The following is a 21908-nucleotide window of genomic DNA, read 5'->3' as shown; positions in this document are numbered from 1 at the left end:
TCAATAAATGGCAATCGCCTTCAGTTTAAATGTAAAAGTACAGTTGAATAACTAATATATAAAATCCATGAATGCTGAAATGCCAAAAGATCCCCAACAGTGTGTCTTTTAATATAATTTAAGTGACGTTTTAAATTTACACATTTTGGTATTTTATCATTTTGACTCCATCTATGTCCGTAAATTTGACTCAATTTGTCAAAGAAAAAAAGAAAGGTGAGAAATTCAGTGATTTCAGGATCTGAGAGACAATAAACAAAATACCATTAATTGATCAAAACAATCATTGGAATTTAATTGAACAGCCACACAAACAAATCCTCCAAAATGACCATAAAGGTAGGATTTGTTATATTTAAACTGCATATAACTAAAGTTCACATGGAGTCATTAACTTTAGTCTAATTAGTTTGACTCCACAAGATGATGTCATCTTATTGACAACTGCTTTTTAAAAATTGTTAAGCCACATAGTTCTTTATGAATAAAGCCCACTTCAGTTGTTTATTTATTATTCTTTAATAACAGGTTTGGTCCTCTGAGGCTGTGATTGGCTGCTGTTGCAGCCTAATTTCCATAGCAACCAACCTAACCAGATGGAAAGACAGCAGGTCCTGAACACAAAAACATCTTCGCATTTATGAAAATAAAAAATAAAATCTGAAGATCTTGACGTCTGCTCAGCTCTTCAGGGAGGACCTGAGCTTCCTCCTCGCGTCCTTGTGCTTTTTGCGGTACTCCTGTGGAAACAGACAATAACGTATAAATATCTTTATTAAAATATTCAGTTCAGGTCTCCTCTCAGTTGGAGGTTGATATTTAACACATAGTAGTAATAAGGAGAGTTTAATAAAACCTGATTCTTAATTTAGATTAGTGAATGTGTGGAACAATGTGTCTGGACTCGCTGGACGACAGTCTGATGTTAAAAGACCCCAAAATAACAGGTAACCCCCCAGGTTACATCACAATGCTGTGCTCAGGTGCTTTGCAAGATGTCTGTAAATGTCACTACCGAGAAAAAACTGACAATCATCCAGAAGTCATAGAAATGTAACATACTGGGACCAGAAGTGTCTTTTTATTAATATTATTATTATTATATAATGTTCTTTTTATTATGATTTATTTTAATATAAATATATTTTTAAATATAATTTTGTTATTCTTATAATTCATTTATTCCCTATTCTTATTTTTTTACAACACTGTTAACTGCTAGCTTATTTATTACTACGAGTAATAGTTCTACTAGCACTAGTAGTAGTTGTGTTTGGGGATAGAATGTGACATTGACTTTGTACTCGCAGGTAAAAAATAATAATATATATATATATATATATATACACACATATACATATATATATACATATATACATATATATGTGTATATGTATATATAAATATTTGTTGGTTTCCATATAAAAAGTTGAAGAACTGCTACGACAATGAGAACCACAGATTAAAATAAACACAATGTGATGAACAGACGTAGAAACCCTCAACCCCGTCTGGGGATGAGGACTCCAGCAGCTGGAGTTGAGTCCACGTACCTGACGGAGGTCGGTCCTCCTCTCCTCCCACTGATCCCTCTGCTCCTCCAGGTGAGAGGCTCGGCAGAACGACCGGGGGCCGTCTGACGTTCAGGACAGAACACATTTTGTATTATTGAAGGTTCTTCCCCTCGTTTAAATGTAAGGCCGGCGGTGGGGTGATGAACATGTTCCTGGTCTACCTGTCAGCCTGCTGTCTCCGAGGAAGAAGAAGAAGAGGTCGGTCTTTGAAGGCATCTCCTCTCTGAGCACACAACACATTTTATTATAAATACAATCTTTAAACAAAAAGCAAATCAACAACTATTCCGATAATTGATTAATTCACAGGTTCTATTTAGTTTATTATTTATCATGAATTATGTACATTTTAATATTTTGTGGGTTTTTGGGAAACTAACTTGTAATTTAATTTTTTTTCCACATTTAATGGACAAAACAACTTATTCAGCAGATTAATCAATAATGATCGACCAGTTATTTAAAATCCCGTTAAATACTTTGACTAGCGTGTAAAATTACTTTAGGTCGTCACATCTTTCTGTATATTTATTTAGTGTTCTCTATAATACTATAATCTATAATATTGTGAAATACGAACACCTGCCTCTTCATATTATTATTATTCTCTAATGTTTGTGGATTTTTTACTTGTTTGAAACTCTTTAATTGAATTAACTTTAATCCTAATTGTTCTCACTCTGTGGTTTGAGCCGTGACGTTGCTTTGCTCCTCCTTCTTCTCCTCCTCTTCCTCCACCTCTTCCTCATCCGAGCTGCTGTCTTGGAAACGCATGTCTTGTTGCCATGACACCTTTGGCGCCTGGATGCTCTCGACTCTGTACTCGGCTGGAAGAGAACACGTTAGAATGAGGGAGAAACCATCTCGGACGGGGAGATGAACACCCGACCTGTGACCTACCCGCCTCTCCACTTCCTGTTTCCACGTCGTCCTCGAAGAAGGAGAACTTGAAGCCGGACGCCTCCTCGCTCTCCGGTCCGGGATCCGCCGAGAGGAGCGTCGACTGCAGGGTCGGCTCCTCCTCCTCCTCCTCCTCCTCCTCCTCCCCGACTTCTTCCTCTTGGTCCCACTTCACCTCCTCGTCTCCTCCAGCGACCACATCCTTCTCCTTCTCCTCCTCCTCCTTCTCCTCCTCCTCCTTCTCCTTCTTCTCCTCCTTCTCCTCCTTCTTCTTCTTCTTCTTCTCCTCCTCCTCCTCCTTCGTGGGACCGAACACGGCCTTGAGGTCTCCGGACACGTCGTAGTAGATCTCCTTGGAAACCTCCGGGAGCTTCTGGCCCTCCTCCCTCTTCTTCCTCCGGGCCTTCTTGCTGTGAACGCCACGGAGAGCGAGCGTTCTGATTGGCTGTTGGTCTCCGTGATGTCATTGGATGTGACCCGGCGGAGCGCTCGTGTTCCTACCTCTCCTTCCTGGTTTCCTCCGTCTTGGTCTCGAACGCCGCGTGTTCCTCTTTGCTCGGGTCGTAGTGCAGCGCCGACATGTCTCTGCACACACACACACACACACACACACACACACACACACACACACACAATCACACACGCACAAACACACACCCACAAACACACAATCACACACTCACAAACACACACGCACAAACACATGTACAAACAAACACCCACACACGCTCGCACCCACAAACACACGCACGCACACACACACACAGCGTTTAGTTCCCTTCCTGTTGAGTATTGGACGTGGTGAACATCGTGTTCCGTGCGGTCGGACCTGAAGGTTTTGGTCTTGGCGCCCGGCTTGACGCCGCCGCCGCTCTGCTGGCCGCCGAGGACGCCTTGCAGGATGGACAGGTTCTTCTTCCTCTCCTCGTCCAGAGCCTCCTCTTCCTCGGTCACGCTCGTCTTGTTCTCTGAGGCACAAACGGGGAAGAGAAGATCAAAGGTTTCACGAGCGTTGAACATCAGTTTCTGATCCGTGGAGTCACGTGACGGGCGGGGCCTCACCTGACTCCTCCCCTTTGTCCTCGTCCAGGAAGCGAGAGTCCATTCGAAATCGCTCGTCTGTCCCGAAGCGAGACTGCAGCTCCATCAGCTGAACACACACACACACACACACACACACACACACACACACACACACACACACACACACACACACACACACACACACACACACACACACACACACACACACACACACACACACACACACACACACACACACACACACACACACACACGGGTTTGCATTTGAATAAAACATGACATCCACGGGCCCCCCTCTCTCTCTTCTCACCTTCTGTCCCCCTCGACCTTCAAACTGAGGCCTGATGTCAAACCGGCTGGCGTCCTCCTCTTCATCGCCGTCCTCCTCGTCCTCGTCGCCCCCAAACAGCTGCGTGGCAGACGGCTTGGGGACCTTTGGGTGAATTAATATCGAATAAACACACAAACATTCACAGGCTGCATACACAGAGTTAAAGCAGGAACTCCTCGCTCACCTTCTCCTTCTCGCCGCCCGCGGCCTCCTCTTCTTCCTCCTCCTCCTCCTCCTCCTCCGATTGGCCGTTATGGAACAGCGCCATCTTTGACCTGGTGACCTTTGAGGTGGTCTGCTGCTCATCTTCATCATCATCATCATCCTCATCAGAGCCGAAGACGATGTGTTTGCCAGCTCCGGCTTTCGGATCATCCTGAAACAGAGAGAATCATCGTGTGAGCGGTAGACCTGGACCCGGACCCAGACCTGGACCCAGACCCGGACCTGGACCCAGACCTGGACCCAGACCCAGACCCGGACCCAGACCCGGACCCAGACCCAGACCTGGACCCAGACCCGGACCCAGACCTGGACCCAGACCTGGACCCAGACCTGGACCCAGACCCGGACCCAGACCCAGACCTGGACCCAGACCCAGACCTGGACCCAGACCCGGACCCGGACCCAGACCCAGACCTGAATCCAGACCCAGACCCGGACCCAGACCCAGACCTGAATCCAGACCCAGACCTGGACCCAGACCCGGACCCAGACCCAGACCTGGACCCAGACCCAGACCTGGACCCAGACCTGGACCCAGACTCAGACCTGGACACAGACCTGAATCCAGACCCAGACCCAGACCTGGACCCAGATCTGAATCCAGACCCAGACCTGGACCCAGACCCAGACCTGAATCCAGACCCAGACCTGGACCCAGACCCGGACCCAGACCCAGACCTGGACCCAGACCCAGACCTGGACCCAGACCTGAATCCAGACCTGGACCCAGACCTGAATCCAGACCTGGACCCAGACCTGGACCCTCCTGGGGGGGTCAGAGAGGACCGAACACCCACCAGGTTGGCCAGCGCTCCCTGGATGAGCTTCTTCTCCTCTTCGGCCTCTTTCTGTCTCTTCTGGACGGCGGCCAGCCGCCTGGCGTTGGCCTTCCTCTGACGCGCCGCCTCCTCCTTCGCTCCCAACGGCACCCGGGGAGGAGCCTGCTTCTCCTCTTCCTCATCTTCCTCTTCGCTGGAGGAGCTGGACCACGAAGAAGAAGAAGCTGCAGCTGCAGCTTTAGCCGGCAGAACGGTCTTCATCTTCTCCTCCTCTTCATCACTGCTAGAGGAGGAAGCTGTCTTCGCCACGTTCTTCACCACCTTGCCTGCTTCCTCCTTCTCCTCCTCTTCCTCACTGCTCTCCTCCTCTGTGACTTTCCGTCCGTTGATTTTTCGGCCCGTTGCTTTGGGGTTTAGCTTCAGTTTTTTAACCTCACTTCCTCCTCTTTCCTCCTCCTCCTCCTCCTCATCACTGCTTGAGGAGGAAGCTGTCTTAGCCTTGTTCTTCACCACCTTGCCCGTCTCCTCCTCTTCCTCACTGCTCTCTGAGCCCGTTGCTTTGGGGTTCAGCTTCAGTTTTTTAACCTCACTTCCTCCTCGTTCCTCCTCCTCCTCCTCCTCCCCTCCCCTCGGTCTCCTCCTCTCCTCCGTCTCTGATCCCTCGCTCAGCGCCCTCGTCCCCTGGAAGGCAGCCAGCGGCGTTGAAACGTTGCCTTTACTTCTCCTCTTCTTCTTCTTCTTCTTCTTCTTCTTCTTCTCGTCCTCGCTGCAGTCCTCCATGATGGCGGCGAGGATCTCCTCCGGCGTGGTGCCTTTCTTGGGCGTGGGCCGCGAGGAGGAAGCGGCCGCGAGGGGAGTTCCTGGTTCGGAGGAGGCGCCGAGGCTGCTGGGAGATGTAGTCTCAGGGGTTTGCTGGGATTCCTCGGCGAGCCTCTGAAGGTCGGCCATGGAGATCTCCAGACGGGTGACGTTGGAAAACATGGCTTCGTAGTCGGAATCGGAGCTGCAATCGGCCGATTCTGACTCCTCCTCCTCCTTATCTTCATCCTCCTCACCTTCATCTTCCTCATCGTCATCCGAGGAAGGGAGATTAAAGACGGGGAGGACCTTCATCTTCTTACTTTGGTCCTGAGTACTCTGTTTACTGGAAGGTTTCCTGGAGGCGACCTCTTCCTCTTCCTCAGCCTCTGACGACTCGTCCCCACCTTCATCCTCCTCATCGTCATCCGAGGAAGGGAGATTAAAGACGGGGAGGACCTTCATCTTCTTACTTTGGTCCTGAGTACTCTGTTTACTGGAAGGTTTCCTGGAGGCGACCTCTTCCTCTTCCTCAGCCTCTGACGACTCGTCCCCACCTTCATCCTCCTCATCGTCATCCGAGGAAGGGAGATTAAAGACGGGGAGGACCTTCATCTTCTTACTTTGGTCCTGAGTACTCTGTTTACTGGAAGGTTTCCTGGAGGCGACCTCTTCCTCTTCCTCAGCCTCTGACGACTGCCCCCACCTTCATCCTCCTCATCGTCATCCGAGGAAGGAGATTAAAGACGGGGAGGACCTTCATCTTCTTACTTTGGTCCTGAGTACTCTGTTTACTGGAAGGTTTCCTGGAGGCGACCTCTTCCTCTTCCTCAGCCTCTGACGACTCGTCCCCACCTTCATCCTCCTCATCGTCATCCGAGGAAGGGAGATTAAAGACGGGGAGGACCTTCATCTTCTTACTTTGGTCCTGAGTACTCTGTTTACTGGAAGGTTTCCTGGAGGCGACCTCTTCCTCTTCCTCAGCCTCTGACGACTCGTCCCCACCTTCATCCTCCTCATCGTCATCCGAGGAAGGGAGATTCACTACAGGGAGGACCTTCATCTTCTTATTTCTTACAGATGGCTTCCTGGAGGTGATTTCTTCCTCTTCTTCAGACGACTCGTCCTCTTCAGCGAGACTTTTCTTCTTCTTCATCTTTCTCTTCCGGCCGCCGTTGTTTACTGAGAGGAGTGCGGTCGCTTTAGGAGGAGGAAGAGGAGGTTTCCTGGAGGCGACCTCTTTCTCCTCCTCTTCAGTGAGACTTTTCTTCTTCTTAATCTTTTTCTTCCGGTCGCCGTTGTTTACTGAAAGGAGTGCGGTCGCTGGAGGAGGAGGAAGAGGAGGAGGAGGTTTCCTGGATGCAAAGATTTCATCTGTGTCTGCGGAGTCGTTTTCGTCTTCATCATTCGGACCTCCTGAAACAAAAAAAACATCCTGAGGTTCACAAAACTTCAAAGAACTATAAGCTGCTCTTTATTTATACTATTAAGTTTTTCCTTTCATTTCTTTCAGCAAAATGATGTTTTTTTAATATCTTAGTTTATGTATTATTTCATTATATTTTCATTCTTTTACACATACTCATATGTTAGAATTACAGCTCGACCAATAAATCAACTTCAATATCAGGCTGGGCAATATTTAAATATTATAGCACTATTGTGATACGAGACGAGATAATCTTACATTTTGGATATTATCATTTATGATAATAAAGTATTTGAAGACATGTTCTTCCCAGACTGGCGGTGTAGTTATTGACCCACTTAGTCATTACGTCACATAACCGATTAATAATTTATTAAAAACGTCATTGTGTGAACCATAAAACACCACGGTCACAATGCCAGGAGTTTAGTCAAAAATATTTAATATTTAGATTTTTTTTAAAATTGTAATAATCAATGTAACGAATTGAATTACATCAAAGAAATGCAACTTAATACATTTGATTGATTTAAATAATTATCTGAAAACAATCAACAGTGATCACTATGAAAGTCTTCAGGAGAAGTTCTTCAATATCATTTGAATAAAGTTAAACATTGGAACTGAGCCGCAGCCTGAATGATATGTTTCAGGAATAATACGGATTGAAACACAATCGCCAACATCTTGAGTAACTTTATATTAATCATCATCATCTGGAACTGTTAAAATTACATTTATTTTGCAATTTAATGAAGTAACTCCGTTGTAGATGTTGGCCGATAAACACAAAATTATTTTCCCGCTGTAAAATGTCCCGCTCAGTATTTGTGTTCATTATTCTTCAATGACAAAATATAAAAGATTATCAATATCAATATATTTATTTATTGCCCAGCTTGTCCAGATGTTTCTCACCTTTCCGTCCAGACTTCATCAGGTAGTCGAGTCCGACGACTTCCATCGTGTCCCCCTCGTCCTCCTGCCGCAGTGCATCATGGGAGTTGTTCTGGGCCAACGCCACTTTGCGGATCTCCTCGTCCGATTCGAGATCCCAGTCCGATGAGCGCGGCCGCCTCACCTGAGGCAGCCGGAGGACGGGCGGGGGTTCAATTCTGTTGGGGAACCGACGAGCCTCGACGGGACGGACGGAGTCAACAGGTTTGAATCTAAGAGGAGAACCACAAAGAAGAGATAGAACCATGAAGAAGAGATAGAACCATAAAGAAGAGATAGAACCATGAAGAAGAGATAGAACCATAAAGAGATAGAACCACAAAGAAGAGATGGAACCATAAAGAGGAGATAGAACGATAAAGAAGAGATAGAACCATGAAGAAGAGATAGAAGTAGAACCATAAAGAAGAGATAGAACCATAAAGAGGAGATAGAACCACAAAGAAGAGATAGAACCACAAAGATGAGATAGAACCATAAAGAAGAGATAGAACCATAAAGAGGAGATAGAACCATAAAGAAGAGATAGAACCATAAAGAGGAGATAGAACCATGAAGAAGAGATAGAAGTAGAACGACAAAGATTAGATAGAACCATAAAGAGGAGATAGAACCAAAAAGAAGATAGAACCACAAAGAAGAGATAGGAGACCACAAAGATGAGGTAGGAGACCACAAAGAGGAGGTAGGAGACCACAAAGAGGAGATCGGAGACCACAAAGAGGAGCTAGGAGACCACAAAGAGGAGGTAGGAGACCACAAAGAGGAGGTAGGAGACGACAAAGAGGAGCTAGGAGACCACAAAGAGGAGGTAGGAGACGACAAAGAGGAGCTAGGAGACCACAAAGAGGAGATAGGAGACCACAAAGAGGAGCTAGGATACCACAAAGAGGAGGTAGGAGACCACAAAGAGGAGATAGGAGACCACAAAGAGGAGGTAGGAGACCACAAAGAGGAGATAGGAGACCACAAAGAGGAGCTAGGAGACCACAAAGAGGAGCTTGGAGACCACAAAGAGGAGCTAGGAGACCACAAAGAGGAGCTAGGAGACCACAAAGAGGAGCTAGGAGACCACAAAGAGGAGCTAGGAGACCACAAAGAGGAGGTAGGAGACCACAAAGAGGAGCTAGGAGACCACAAAGAGGAGCTAGGAGACCACAAAGAGGAGCTGGGAGACCACAAAGAGGAGGTGGGAGACCACAAAGAGGAGCTAGGAGACCACAAAGAGGAGCTAGGAGACCACAAAGAGCAGCTGGTGACCTCGGCGTGTCCGGCCTCCTCTTCTTGCGTCCCTCCGGCTCAAAGGGGGGGAACTCGCCCCTCCTCTTCTTGCTGATGTCGTCGTCTCCTCCCTTCACCTCCCAGGTGAGCTGACAGACCGGCGTGGGCGGCGGCTCGGCGGCCCGGTCCAGCTTGCGGATGTTGTGGCTGTATTTGGACGGGTCGTACTTCAGCGTCCGGGCCCGGCTGCCCTGCGGACTCAGGAGCTGCAGGATGGGGAGAACCCGCCCGAACTTACTGACCACCCAGTCCTGGAACCAGAGAACACGAGAGAACAACTTTAGCTTCGGCTCTGTGTCGCGCGGCACAGAAACAGGAAGTCGTGGAAACGAGACCTTGTGTCCCGGCACTTCGGTCCCCGGCACCGCGGCCTTCATGGTGAAGTTGTCCACGCCGGCTTTGCTCAGGGAGTCCAGCATCTTCTGCTTCTTGTCCTCGACGGCCGGCTGAAGGAGGTGCTGCTCCGCCGCCTCCTGCCGCTCCTCGGCCAGCCTGAGACGCACAGCGGAGGAGACGCTTTACCCTCCAGCATCTCTGGAACCTCTCAATCCTTTTCCTAAGTTATAGCAGATTCTGTTTATTCGTAAATATCTGTCGGTTCGAGGTTTGCTGCTGATCAGATCTCTTTAAATTCTTCTTTTTCACCAGATTTCTTGTATGTTTAAAGGTACTCTGCAATAAACCAGTTCTGATTCTGATCCTTATGAATTAGTCTTTACACCAGGCTGCAGATTCTCAAGTCATTCATCGTTCATAAAGCAAAAATAAAAAATCGTTCTCTGCTGCAGCTTCTCCAACGTGAGAATCGACTGCTGGTTTATTTTGTTTAAATATCGTTGTAAACTGAATATTTCTTGGCTATGATGGGGTGGTTGGATAAAGCAGACTTTAAAGAGGTCACCTAACCCGCAGAAATGTAGGTATTAACTTTTAAAACACAAAAACTATTTATATCCACTGAAAATAAATTTCCGATAAGTTAATACTGAATGTTTTTGTTATTTTCAGCCCACAGTAAGAAGACGTGACTCCACCTCTGCAGGAAACTCTCCTTGGCGGTTTCGATCTGCAGAGTTCCTCCTTTCCATTTGGATTTGTTCAGCACCGTCATACCTGAGAGGAAACACACAGATCTCAAACGGCTGAAAGACAACAAGCTAACAGACAACAAGCTAACAGACCAGGAATACAAAACTAATCATCCCGTTTTTTAACCAATTTACAGAAACAAAATGCCTTGTTTGTCTCCAGACAGCTGGTCTCTGAAGAGTGTTTTCTCCTGTTTGAAGACGAGAGGCTGAAGGAGGAGGCGATCGGCTCAGTTCACTTACATTTCTTCAAGTCGCCGTCTGAGATGTTGATGTTAATGTAGCTGAAGGTTTTATAAGGAACACCTGCAGGAGGAGCGCAAGAGGCAGAACACAAAGAATATAATACAACTGAATAAGAATAAAACTACCTTGGTGGATTATGTACATATCTTAAGCATGTTTAAGATATTTTAATGTGTAGAACATGAAATAAAGCATTAAAAAACACTTTAAAATAGGAAAACACTGTAACTATCGTGGCGGCTGTCCGAGTGTGGGCTGGGCGTCTCACCCTCGTCGTCCTTCCTGGTCCGGATCTCCACGTCCTCCACATCCCCAAACTTTCCGAATCGATCCTTCAGATCCTTCTGGGTGATCGAGTGGCTCAACCCGCCGACGTACAGTCGCTTCATAGCTCCGTTTCCACGACAACAAACAGCAGGGGTGTCGGTGGTCGTCCTGTTCAGTTGCTCATCAGTGCACCGTGCATGGGGGGCTGACTTTCATGGACCATGAGTGGGAACATTGCTGAGGTTAGTGCCAGAAAAGTTGGATTGAGCAATGTTGAGCTAATTGACCAAAAATGCACTTAATGACAATTTTGATAAATCGGGTCACAACATTTCACTTTGGTTCTCAAGTGAAATCTAGATATTTTACATTCTGTGGTCAATATTGTGCACATTCCTCTTCACTGTAAACAGTGCAGCTCTTTACATGTTAAAATAGATATACTTTACTCTTTTATTTTTAAATCTACATTCATGTTTTACATCTATTATTCTTGACCTTTGCAGCACTGGATTTACTTCTTATTTGATCTTACTATTTGATTGTGACAGTTAAAATACCTTGTAGGTGAACACGTACTTTGTGATTATTATTTAGGGTTTTTGGACCAAAAAATAAAGACATGTCCATGATTATTACTTGTATTCTCGTATAATAGTGCTCGCACATTCACACTGGTGACAGCTGTAATAAACATCACTCACACCTGTGCATGAGAGTCGGTTGTCTCTCTGTCAGCTAGAAGGGACTTGCACTCTTTAGCTTCATAAAACCCTCGAAAGTGATTATTAAACTGCAAACTGCATCCTTCTAAATGACCATACAGTTGAATTAACACGTCTCTAAAACATTATAACGTGTTGCATGGATGTAGGGTGCATCTCAGAGCTGTTGGTAGACTACCTTGACTGTAGACAGTTTTAATTTATTTTAAACAAGGAAAGTCAGTGTGATAAGAACCACGTGATCACGACTATGGTCACTGTTAAGACTCGTTACGATAAATAGGTAAGTAAAACGACGGAGAAAACGTCTTGACGACTAGTAATATGAACAAAAAATAAAACAAATGTTTACCTCACATGTATCCAGCTGGTGTTACTATTAACTCTGTCCGGGGCGGCAATGCAATCCCGCAGACTTTCCCTTCCGCGCTTGTTTCCGCAGAACGGAATCGTTCCGCTGTATGAGATTCAATAACAGCTTTTTTTAAAACACATAAAAGCAGAACAAGGTTGATGGTACCTTTATTAATAACAATATGTAGTTATTATTGCTGAAGAAATAACGTTTTGCTCTTTTAACTCTGTTTGCTGTAATTCTTCTCGACCGCATTCGAGCATTCAATGTAGAGGGGTCTCTCACAATGTCCAGCTCAGACATGTTTCTTATTTAATGCCTATTAACAATACTACATCGTTAATGTGCGCTTTAAAATATTTCTCTGTAAACATGTGCTGTATTTTTATCGAAAGAGAAGCACCCTTTTTTATAGAAATAGTGTATCCCCTACCCCTCACCCCTCCACAGCGTGGGAAGTGGTAGAGTCCAGAGGGCGCGAGGCTTCGAAATGTTTTGGTTGTCAGGGTGAAAACTTGAAACTCAATCAGGTGACGTAAAGAAGGGTTTAATACAGTTATTTTATGTCACTTTTATTTAAATACTTCGACATTATAACGGTGACGAGTACGGTAAGTTAACTTTAGACATGACAGTTTGACTAACTGCACCAAGGGCAGTTTTTTGTGTCGCTAAAGTCGGCATAAATGGAGCTAGCTAGACTTACGAACGTTACTGGTGTAAAGGAAATTAACGTTATTCAAGTTCATTGATGACGGCGTCGTTCATCCGGCCCTGTTAGTTCATGCAGGGCCACAGAGGCATGAGGTCTAATCAACCACAGTAACTGAACACACCTGTGTGGTCTATCATGTGTTGACCAGTGGTGGACTTAAATATATCTGAATACTTTTTATTTGAGTATTATTTCCATTGTATGGCACTTTACTCTTTACTCAACAAAAAATTAGTTTACAGTATTAAATTTGCACATTCAGATTATTAATCCGGAATATAACCCAACTAATAAATGATGATTTATATTAATTCCCAACAGTATACATAAAGTAGTTGAAATTGGCTCCAACTTTTCCATCTTGGATCAAAATCCATTAATATGATATAGATTCTAGATCTCAAATAGGCCCTGTTACGTATATTTTAACGCTAATATTTAGTATTTACTTACTACTTAATTGTAACAGTTTTACACTGCATTATTACTACTTTTAATTAATTAAACATTCAGAATGCTACACCACTGTACTATACAGTGTACACCACTTTCTTCTGTTTTGCCCTTCAGGATGATGGAGGAGGTGAGCCAAGAGGACATGGAGGAGGTGGAGGTGCTGGAGGCTCAGATTAAGCATCTTCAGGCTGAGGTTTCAGCGTTGAAGTGCCAACAGCAGGACAACCACAGGGACATCACATTCCACTTCAGAGGAGAGATGCAGGATGCCATGTGAGTTTAGTTCTGTTTCATGTTCAAATCTTTCTTGCACTATTTTTCACTTTTTAACTTGTAGCATTTCCCCATTCACAGCTGTACATCTTAACGTCTAGTCTTCCTGCTTACTGCTAATGAAACCTGGGCTTTGCAAAAGCACGCGAGCAGAAAATGGTAAACGGTCGTGCTGAGCTGTCGTTGCAGTAACTGAACATGTTGTTGTCCGTCTCCACAGGTTGTGTATGTGTGGACAGAGACAAGGAGACAAGAAGGAGAAGGAGAAGGTGCTGTCCAGGCTGAAGGAGGAGGTGGAGGAAATGGAGGCGGATCTGAAGCTCCAGACGGAGATGAATGGCATCAGTCTGAACAGCTGCACCACAAAGACTCTGCAAAGCAGTAAGAGCTCCGTGTTGTGAATCCACAGCCGTCACTGTTCTCTGTTTTATAGACTGAATTAATCTGTCTGTGTGTGTGTGTGTGTGTGTGTGTCTGTGTCTACTAGGTGACAGAAAGCTCGTCCAGCAGCTCTGTGTGTCAGGTCACTGCTCTGAACTGGTCTTCCAGGTGGAGTTCCAGCTCTCTGAGGTCAAGGTGAGTCATTTCATATTCAAAATAATTTGTTGACGAGACAGAGTCACAAGTGGAGCTGATCGATTGCAGCCTTTTCCCTTCCTGAATGTAATTTAGAGACTATTGGCTATTATTTAGACATGTGTGAATGAAAACACAATAAGGCATTCACACACTTTATCATTGTACAACGCTTTTTGTCAAAGAAAGATATACAGTGGTGTTTTTTTTTACTAACACTCATTATTTGATCCAGCTCTTTTTGGACTCGTATTATACCTAGACATATGTGGAGATGCTCACAACTAATACGAAGAGAGTTGTCAGCGATGCTTAACCCTCCTGTTACCTTCACATGTACTCACAGCTTTTACCCTTTTTGACCACAGCAATTAAAACCTCCAGAAAATGATTAGAATTAATATTGTTTCCCAAGTTTAAGTGTGAGGTACTTTTTGTTTATTTGTTGACGACCTAAATAGCCCTTTAAATAAATAAAAAAGTTGATATTTCTTATATGTTTTACACAGTGAAAAACAGCCTGGGCTCAAATTGACCCCAAAGAACACCGATGCGTACAAGTTGTGTTCAGGACATTAAAAACATATCAGCATGTGAATTTTATGTTTTCCCAGTTGTCCCCGGTAAATTAGAAAAAGTCATGAAATATGAAGTGAAAATATCACAGCAGCGCCGAACGGGCGCCCGACCACCCCCGGCCGCCCGGCGGACTCGACTCGGACGCGCGGGCCGGGCGCTCGACGACGCGCCGACTGAAAAAGCGGAAAGAGCGCAGTCCAGTTCAGCCACTAGGTAAGATTCAAGTTCGTCAATTATACGTTGTTACATACGTGAACATACGTGATTCATGTCATGTAAAAAAAAAAAAAAAAAAAAAAAAAAAAAAAAAAAATAAAAAAAAAAAAAATGATGAAAAATTATCTCTGGTGTTGTGTATCCAGACCAATCTTGGAGCAGTGAGCTATGAGCCAGCTGGTTTACAGGCAGCCATTTTAGGCACATTATTTACAGATTTAGGACTGGACTGATCAGGATTGAGCTGAACTAACTATGTCTTCAGTTGAAGTCCAAACAAATCCATGCATCATGTGTCCAGCAAAAAAAAAGAAATCCGATCAATTAAAAGCATCAAAAAAACTGCCGTAGAGTTTTATTTTATGAGAGAAGAGAGAGAGAGAGAGGAGAGAGGAGAGAGAGAGAAGAGAGAAGAGGCCTGCTTCTTGCGGTCTCTTCTGATGCACTGCAGTTCTCTATCCGGTTTTGCACGCCATACCGCACCTGTTGGCCTGTGGAGGTGGAAACATGAGTATGGTGGTGGTGGTGTGTGACACAGACACACCTATTGTGAATGACTAAACATCCGGTACACAGGTACAGTTTAGAGCATGGGAGACCTTTCTTTGTCGATCATATACCACACATACCATATAACTACATAAAAGTAATAAGGGGCTGCTAATTGAAAAAAAATAAAATGGTGGCACTGGTGGCACTATGCCAAATTGAAGAAAAAAAATCCTAATAAAATAACTACATGTATGAGTAATACGTATTCTAATAGGTATTTTTTGGTATTTTATGTTTAGTCCCCTAAAGCCCCCAAAGCCCCTTGAGTCGAGAGAATTTGATGGGCACGGCAATAGTGTAACACTGAACGTAAAATGCTTTGTGGGCTTCATGAATGACTTTGGATTGTGTGTTGTTAATGTTTTGCCCGATGATGATTGACCGATAAGAAGAGAAGCAAGCCTATGAAAGTGAATAAATTTATGGTTATTTACTTCTCATAGGTGATCAATAGGTTGTTCCTGGAAGAAATATTGTTGTTTTTTCTTCGTGTGAATGTTCAGGCCTTGGCTGGCACACACACATTTTTTTTGCGTTAGTATAGGATGAGCAATAGTTTTTTTTTTTTATAAAAAATCACAGAGTAAAAAAATTATGGCAGTAAAACCGAAAAATTTTACCAATGAAAAAAAGTTTTTTTTTCAGTCTTGAATTCTAAAACTGATTTTTTAGCTGATTCTGTTTGTTTTTGTGGAAATCGAAGGGGAAAAAAAAAAAAAGGCCAAATCAAAAAAAAAAAAAAAACGCCAAAACGGCCAACTTTGTGAATTATTGTAGCGCCCCCTACGGTTCAATTACACGAAATTTTGCTGTGAAATTTCAGGCTCCCTTTGCACATATCCTGACAGTCCTTTTCCCAATAGTGGTTATGTTATTTTACAAAAAAAACAGACGCCCCCTAGAATGTTGTTCGGGCCATAGATCCTTACCACAATGATATATTTGATATAAGCTACCATGATCATTATGCAATGAATTGGACTTGAGAGTGTCGGAGCAACGCCTGATGTGTTTTTCAAAATTTTCAAAAAAAAACAAAAAAGTAAACTTTAAGTAGGCGGAGCTTAGGACTTTTTGTAGCTTTTGGTTTTTTGTAAGTGGAAAAAAAAAAAAAACTAAAAATTTGAAGTGGTGAGGGGGTGAGGGCCGTCGGGGTCAAACTCAGGTGAGCAAGAGAGCAAAAAAGCCGAATTTCGAGGGGTCCATGTCATCTGGCTTTTCACCAAGCCTGACAACTTAAATTTGGTGAGAGTTTTGGGATGATATATATACCTAATATGCCCCCAATGTTCAAATGATGTCTTTCATTTTTTTAGAGACGTTAAACATTGAATGGGGTCAAATTGACCCCAAAGGTAACAGGAGGGTTAAAACGGTTCAGGTGACACTGGCCTTCACAGAATGGGTGCTGCTGCTGGAGGCAGCCAGCAGAGGGCGACAGAGGCCTGTGCTCAGTGGTGCTGGAGAGGAGTCGATTGAAATTGAAGTTGCTCAACTCCGACCTCCGCAGCAGCTGAGAGACTGTCGTCCAATCATCAGATTAAACCGTCTCAGAGGAGGAATTGGCAACAATTGGGACTGCAGATGAAAAATAGCCTCTGGTGCATTTACAGGAATGTTGTATCAGTGTGCTCCAAAAACAAACACAAAACACATTTCAAATTAAGATCTCTTCAAAGTAAAAGCATTCTTTTAAAAAAATGTCATTTTATGGCCACTAAGTGAGTTTTTAAAATTTGATAACAAGTTCTCATTCATCACTGCACTGATGCAGTGACTCAGAGTAATGGATGGTGCCTTCGTCCTGCAGGAGGGATCAGGGTGCGTGAGGACCATCAGCGGTCTGAACGTGGTGGTGGACGCCAGCGACCTGCAGAACTTCAACAGCTTCCTGTCTGGGTAAGAACTGATATGCAGGTTGATGTTCAGCTGATCTGAACAGAAAATCATACTCATTATTCCTCACTGTGTATTTCTGCCACATCACCTCCAGGCGTCCTTTTGTCTGCGAGCAAATTCAAATTATGACAGTTGTAAAAGGTACCCTACGATCTTCCTGCCCCCCCCTCGCCTTCCCATTAACCCCTTACGTCTAAATCTTCACGGGGACGACCGATTGTCCAATAAAGCGTTTTACAACCAATAATTATAGAAGAAGCTTCACACAAAGAGTCTTCTTACGTGGCCAAGTAACACGTACAAGGGATTTAAAAATAAACCTTTTTTCAATCAACTTCTTGGTAATAATATTTCACTTTTTTAATGATCGTTATAATCGATCAAAGGAATTGTGTGAAAATGCATCTCTAGACCATTGAAAGTTAGAGTTTTGTTTTGCAGCGATTAGCGGTGCTAACAGGTGTGTGTTTGTCCCTCACTTCCCTGGAATTGGATTGAATCTCTTGTCATTGCACAGAGTTCAGGTACACAGGCAACGCAATGTATTCTCTGCATTGAGCCCATCCTGAGTTATTAAGGAGCAGTGGGCTGCAGTGATGCCCGGGGAGCAACTGGGGGTTCAGTGCCTTGCTCGCTCGATGGTGTTTTGAGCCCTCAAGGTGCCGGAAGGTGGTCCCGCCCCCCAAAACTCTGATCCAATCAATGCGCTACCCCCCACTTGGAGCGGAGCGCATATTCAAACCCACTTGGAGCGCATTTGGAGCGCATTGCATATTCAAACCCACTTGGAGCGCATTTGGAGCGCATTGCATATTCAAACCCACTTGGAGCGCATTTGGAGCACATTAACCCACTTGGTTCAACAATTTCAAAGGTACGTAGCTAATATATTTATATTTTTTGGGCCGGCTAATGTTGTGGTAATGTTATTTCAACCTGCTAGCTAGCAGATAGATTATGCTAATCTTAGCTGTGGTAATGTCATTTCTACCTGCTAGCGAGCTAAATCTGGTTAAAACATTAGGTAACAAAGTAAGATTAATTACTGTAGATTAATCACTGTATTTGAGTGATTGTTAATGGTTAGTGGTTATCTTTCAAATGATGCCTGTGAGGCACTTGACGTTGAGACTGGTTGACTTCCAGGCTGCTTTGGAATAAGGATACCTCTGAGGCAGCCACCAGTTTTTGGATAACTCTGAGGCATCATAGGTCGTGTTGACTGCCAGGCTGCCTAGTCGTTGGTATACAGGTTAACTCACAGGCATCCAGTTGGTTTTAGATACCTGTAAGGCATCTAGACGGACATTAAGAGGGGCTGACTCCCAGGCTGCTTACTAACACTGGTTAGCTCTCAGGCAGCCAATTAGCTTTGGATGCCTTTGAGGCACCTGATGTTGAGACTGGTTGACTGTAGACTGATATCCCTTAGTTAAATTGTCCTCATGCCTCCTCATACAGATAGGCCTATTGAATAAATCTGCCAGATTATTTTTAACATTGCATATGCCTAACATTATGTGATAATACTAATCACACTCATATTGCCTTTCTCTTTCAGTTTATGAAGAAATGGCACCCAGGAAGGGTAAGGTTCAACCTAGACCTACTTTAATGACTAAAAAAAGTCTCTTTCACACACTGACATTTAACAATGACTTCAATAATTCCCCCAAAAATACTTATTAGTTCCTTGCAATGTCTTTATACAGTAGGATGGAAGCGGAAGGCCCTGCAGGTGTCAAAAGGTGGTAAGTTATTCTTTATCTTGCCATCTGGACTCGAGTACTACAACACTAGTTCATCTCCTCATAAAGCAAATTTGGTTACTTCTTGTGACTTTATAGGACCATCTGCAAAGATCGCAATTTTCCACCAGTCACCACTGGTTGGTGGAGCCCGCCCCAGCCCCAACCCCATCTAGCCCTGCTGCTCCATCCACCCTTCCTGCCCCATCCGGCCCTGCTGCTCCACCATCCCCTACTGCCCCATCCCAGCCGGCATTTCAGAATGTCCACAGCCTTTTGAGGACATGCTCGGGGCATCGGAGCAAAAGGTGAAGTGCACAGCTAGGCATAGGTTTCTTCAAGACAGGTTTATATTTTTAGTGGTAGTGTGGTAGTAACAGTGCTGAGACCATCTGTGATGGGATCTGGGAAAACCAGTCACATGGTGAAATTTGACCTTTGGAAGCTGACTTCAAGCTTGTTTCAAATATTTTTTCATTATTTGTCTGTTTCAAATGTTATGATTGCCCAAAGTCAGCTGATCAGTTAGATTTCATGGAATAGAATTTTGACAGAAACAACTTTAAAGAGGGGTTCTAAATAGACTGGCTGGTTGAATAAAGCACATTTTAACACATTCAATTAATGAAAAACAAGTAGATATGTTTAGGGATGATAGACAACATGTTATAGAATAATAATTGAATCAAAACCCAATTTCACCAAAATACTGAGTTTCGACCTACTAGTATTTTCACTCTAATCTCAAAAATGTCCCTTTTCACCATGTGACTGGTTTCCCAGAGCCCATCACAGTTTTGGGTTATAGGAACATCTGTTGGGATGGCAGTAAAGACAGAAGGGCTATGTACAGACATTACATGTGTACAATACTGTACTGTATGTAAAGAAGATGAAATCCTAATATTGTTACGAATAATATTGTTGAAACATTGAAACCTTCTTTGAGTGTGACTCAGAAATTATTTTACAAAGATACCAGATAACGGTGGAGGAGATCAGGAGGAGGACTGCTCCACCTGATTGCAAACTATTCAAAGACAGACCACAACAAGCGGCAGATACAAACTGTCCATCACGACGGGGCATTTAAGCGCAGGCGAAGACAGCGAACCCGTAACTAGTCTTTCCCCAGTTTTCCGACCTGTCCCACACTGCCCCAATAAAATATTTAGATAATATTTATAGTGTATTAAATTCTGCCATCCTTAGTGCTTAGTAAACTAAGCTGTTTGCGTGTGAAATTTTGTTTTTACCATTTTACTGTGTGTATGAGGGTTGTACTTGGCCTTTATTTTCAATAAAGAATATGTCACACCCCATCAGTCATGTCTCTCCTCCATCATGTGTGTGTCCTCTGACGATACATTTAAAAAAAAAAATTAATGTAAGTTGGGGTTTCATTAACTTGTAACACTCTACTGGAATAAACCCTTATGTGAAGCTGTAGAAATTAGTGTTGACATATTGTGTCACCATGACTATTTGCCTTAATCCACATGCCTAACATGTCAGATCTGTAATTTACACCATGCGATTTCAGGCCCAGCTAGCTAAATTATCAGACTAGTTAAATCAAGATGCCAAGTTCAATACACTTCCAATTCACAACACATACACAGTGATGTAGAACATGAAGATATTTAATTAATGAACACAACAAACAACAAATTGCTAATTGTTAATATTTTCAATGTGTGTCAACACACTTTTTAAAAATATCCACCACCACCTCTACCATTCCTGGCCCCAAGGTGTGCGTGAGGAGGTCAAATTGATCATTTGACCTCACCTGGTTGGCGAGGTGCTGGAGCTGTTGTCTGGAGGAAAAGATAAAAACATAAATTCAGGATAAATAATGTCTATTAAACCTGTCAGAGCCCATATATAGGATGTGGAATATTGCAAATTACTTGAACTCCGTGGCTCTCCCTGTGGCCACAGTGGGGTCTGATGCCGGCAGCATGGCCACTTCTTTAAATTCGATGCTCCTGGCAGCCAGAGCACCGACGGAGGAGCACAGGTCCTTGGCCGCCTTAACAACAGTGGGAAAGACATATGACACGAACACAGTATTAAATTCAGATTTGATGCACATACCAATGTGACAATGAAACACTTATTGACACTGGGGTGTAATAGTTTGGAGCTGGCTTTCTGAAGTTCTTTATTGATATAAAGTAGTCTTTAAAGTCTTTAAAGTAGTTCTTTATTGATATAAAGTAGTCAACACTACCTATGATGCCTCAGAGTTATCCAAAAACTGGTGGCTGCCTCAGAGGTATCCTTATTCCAAAGCAGCCTGGAAGTCAACCAGTCTCAACATCAAGTGCCTCACAGGCATCCAAAGCTAATTGGCTGCCTGAGAGCTAACCAGTGTTAGTAAGCAGCCTGGGAGTCAGCCCCTCTTAATGTCCGTCTAGATGCCTTACAGGTATCTAAAACCAACTGGATGCCACCAGAGCCAAAGTTGCATTAGTAGCCACGCTCTTTTTAAGACCGTTAAAACTCACAAGTGTGATATTTTATATCGTTGAACTAACACCTTTCAGGAGTCATCACCCAGCGTCTGACGTCTCCCACCTGATGCGCTTGCGGCTGAATGGGACTAAATCCCAGCTGTCGGTCTCCAAGTCCTGAAACCAGAAGAGGTGTAGCAGCAGATTAATACCCATGGTTTCATATTTCATATCGCGGCTTTAATGTTCAGGCGTCTTCTTACTCTAGCCATGCGGTGTGTTTAGTTTGTTGAGCTGAAGTTCATCATGTGAGAGTCGGGCGTCGGCTTGATTGGTGTTTGGACTGAAACCCGGTCGGTTCTGCTCAGTCCAGCTCGTATTACTGTTTACATATTTAATATTATTCCTGTCAGGATGAAACTGTTGATTCGAGAAG

At 44.0% G+C, this 21908-nt stretch overlaps 2 protein-coding genes and 1 long non-coding RNA gene across 4 annotated transcripts in view; 2 read left to right on the top strand and 1 right to left on the bottom strand.

Moving 5' to 3' along the window:
• Window positions 1-495: 495 nt before the first annotated feature.
• Window positions 496-11128, bottom strand: nol8 (nucleolar protein 8). Its single transcript, XM_056437949.1, has 18 exons — window positions 10921-11128; window positions 10650-10712; window positions 10353-10431; window positions 9654-9810; window positions 9298-9569; window positions 7999-8249; window positions 6550-7067; window positions 4872-6290; window positions 4034-4225; window positions 3829-3951; window positions 3537-3624; window positions 3304-3442; window positions 2976-3059; window positions 2475-2884; window positions 2254-2401; window positions 1736-1797; window positions 1554-1636; window positions 496-740 (listed from the first exon to the last, which is right to left on the bottom strand). The coding sequence occupies exons 1-18, from the start codon at window positions 11039-11041 to the stop codon at window positions 681-683; spliced, it is 4269 nt and encodes a 1422-aa protein (XP_056293924.1). The 5' UTR covers window positions 11042-11128; the 3' UTR covers window positions 496-680.
• Window positions 11129-12526: 1398 nt separating this feature from the next.
• The window catches only part of cenpp (centromere protein P), a 79210-nt gene continuing 69828 nt past the window's right edge, over window positions 12527-21908 (top strand). For both annotated transcript variants that reach the window (XM_056436494.1, XM_056436493.1), the window contains exons 1-5: window positions 12527-12610; window positions 13285-13443; window positions 13664-13824; window positions 13931-14019; window positions 17177-17265. In XM_056436494.1, coding sequence (XP_056292469.1) covers window positions 13286-13443; window positions 13664-13824; window positions 13931-14019; window positions 17177-17265 — 497 coding nt within the window. In that variant the 5' untranslated portion in view covers window positions 12527-12610; window position 13285. The remainder of the gene's footprint in view (window positions 12611-13284; window positions 13444-13663; window positions 13825-13930; window positions 14020-17176; window positions 17266-21908) is intronic.
• LOC130207793 (uncharacterized) lies at window positions 18152-19461 on the top strand. Its single transcript, XR_008834337.1, has 3 exons — window positions 18152-18853; window positions 18978-19016; window positions 19113-19461. It is a non-coding gene; the product is annotated as an uncharacterized LOC130207793 (long non-coding RNA).

Source organism: Pseudoliparis swirei, chromosome 18, assembly GCF_029220125.1.
Source record: "Pseudoliparis swirei isolate HS2019 ecotype Mariana Trench chromosome 18, NWPU_hadal_v1, whole genome shotgun sequence".
Lineage (NCBI taxonomy): Eukaryota > Metazoa > Chordata > Actinopteri > Perciformes > Liparidae > Pseudoliparis > Pseudoliparis swirei.
Note: the sequence above shows the minus strand (reverse complement) of the source record. Positions and strands in the feature narration are given on the sequence as shown.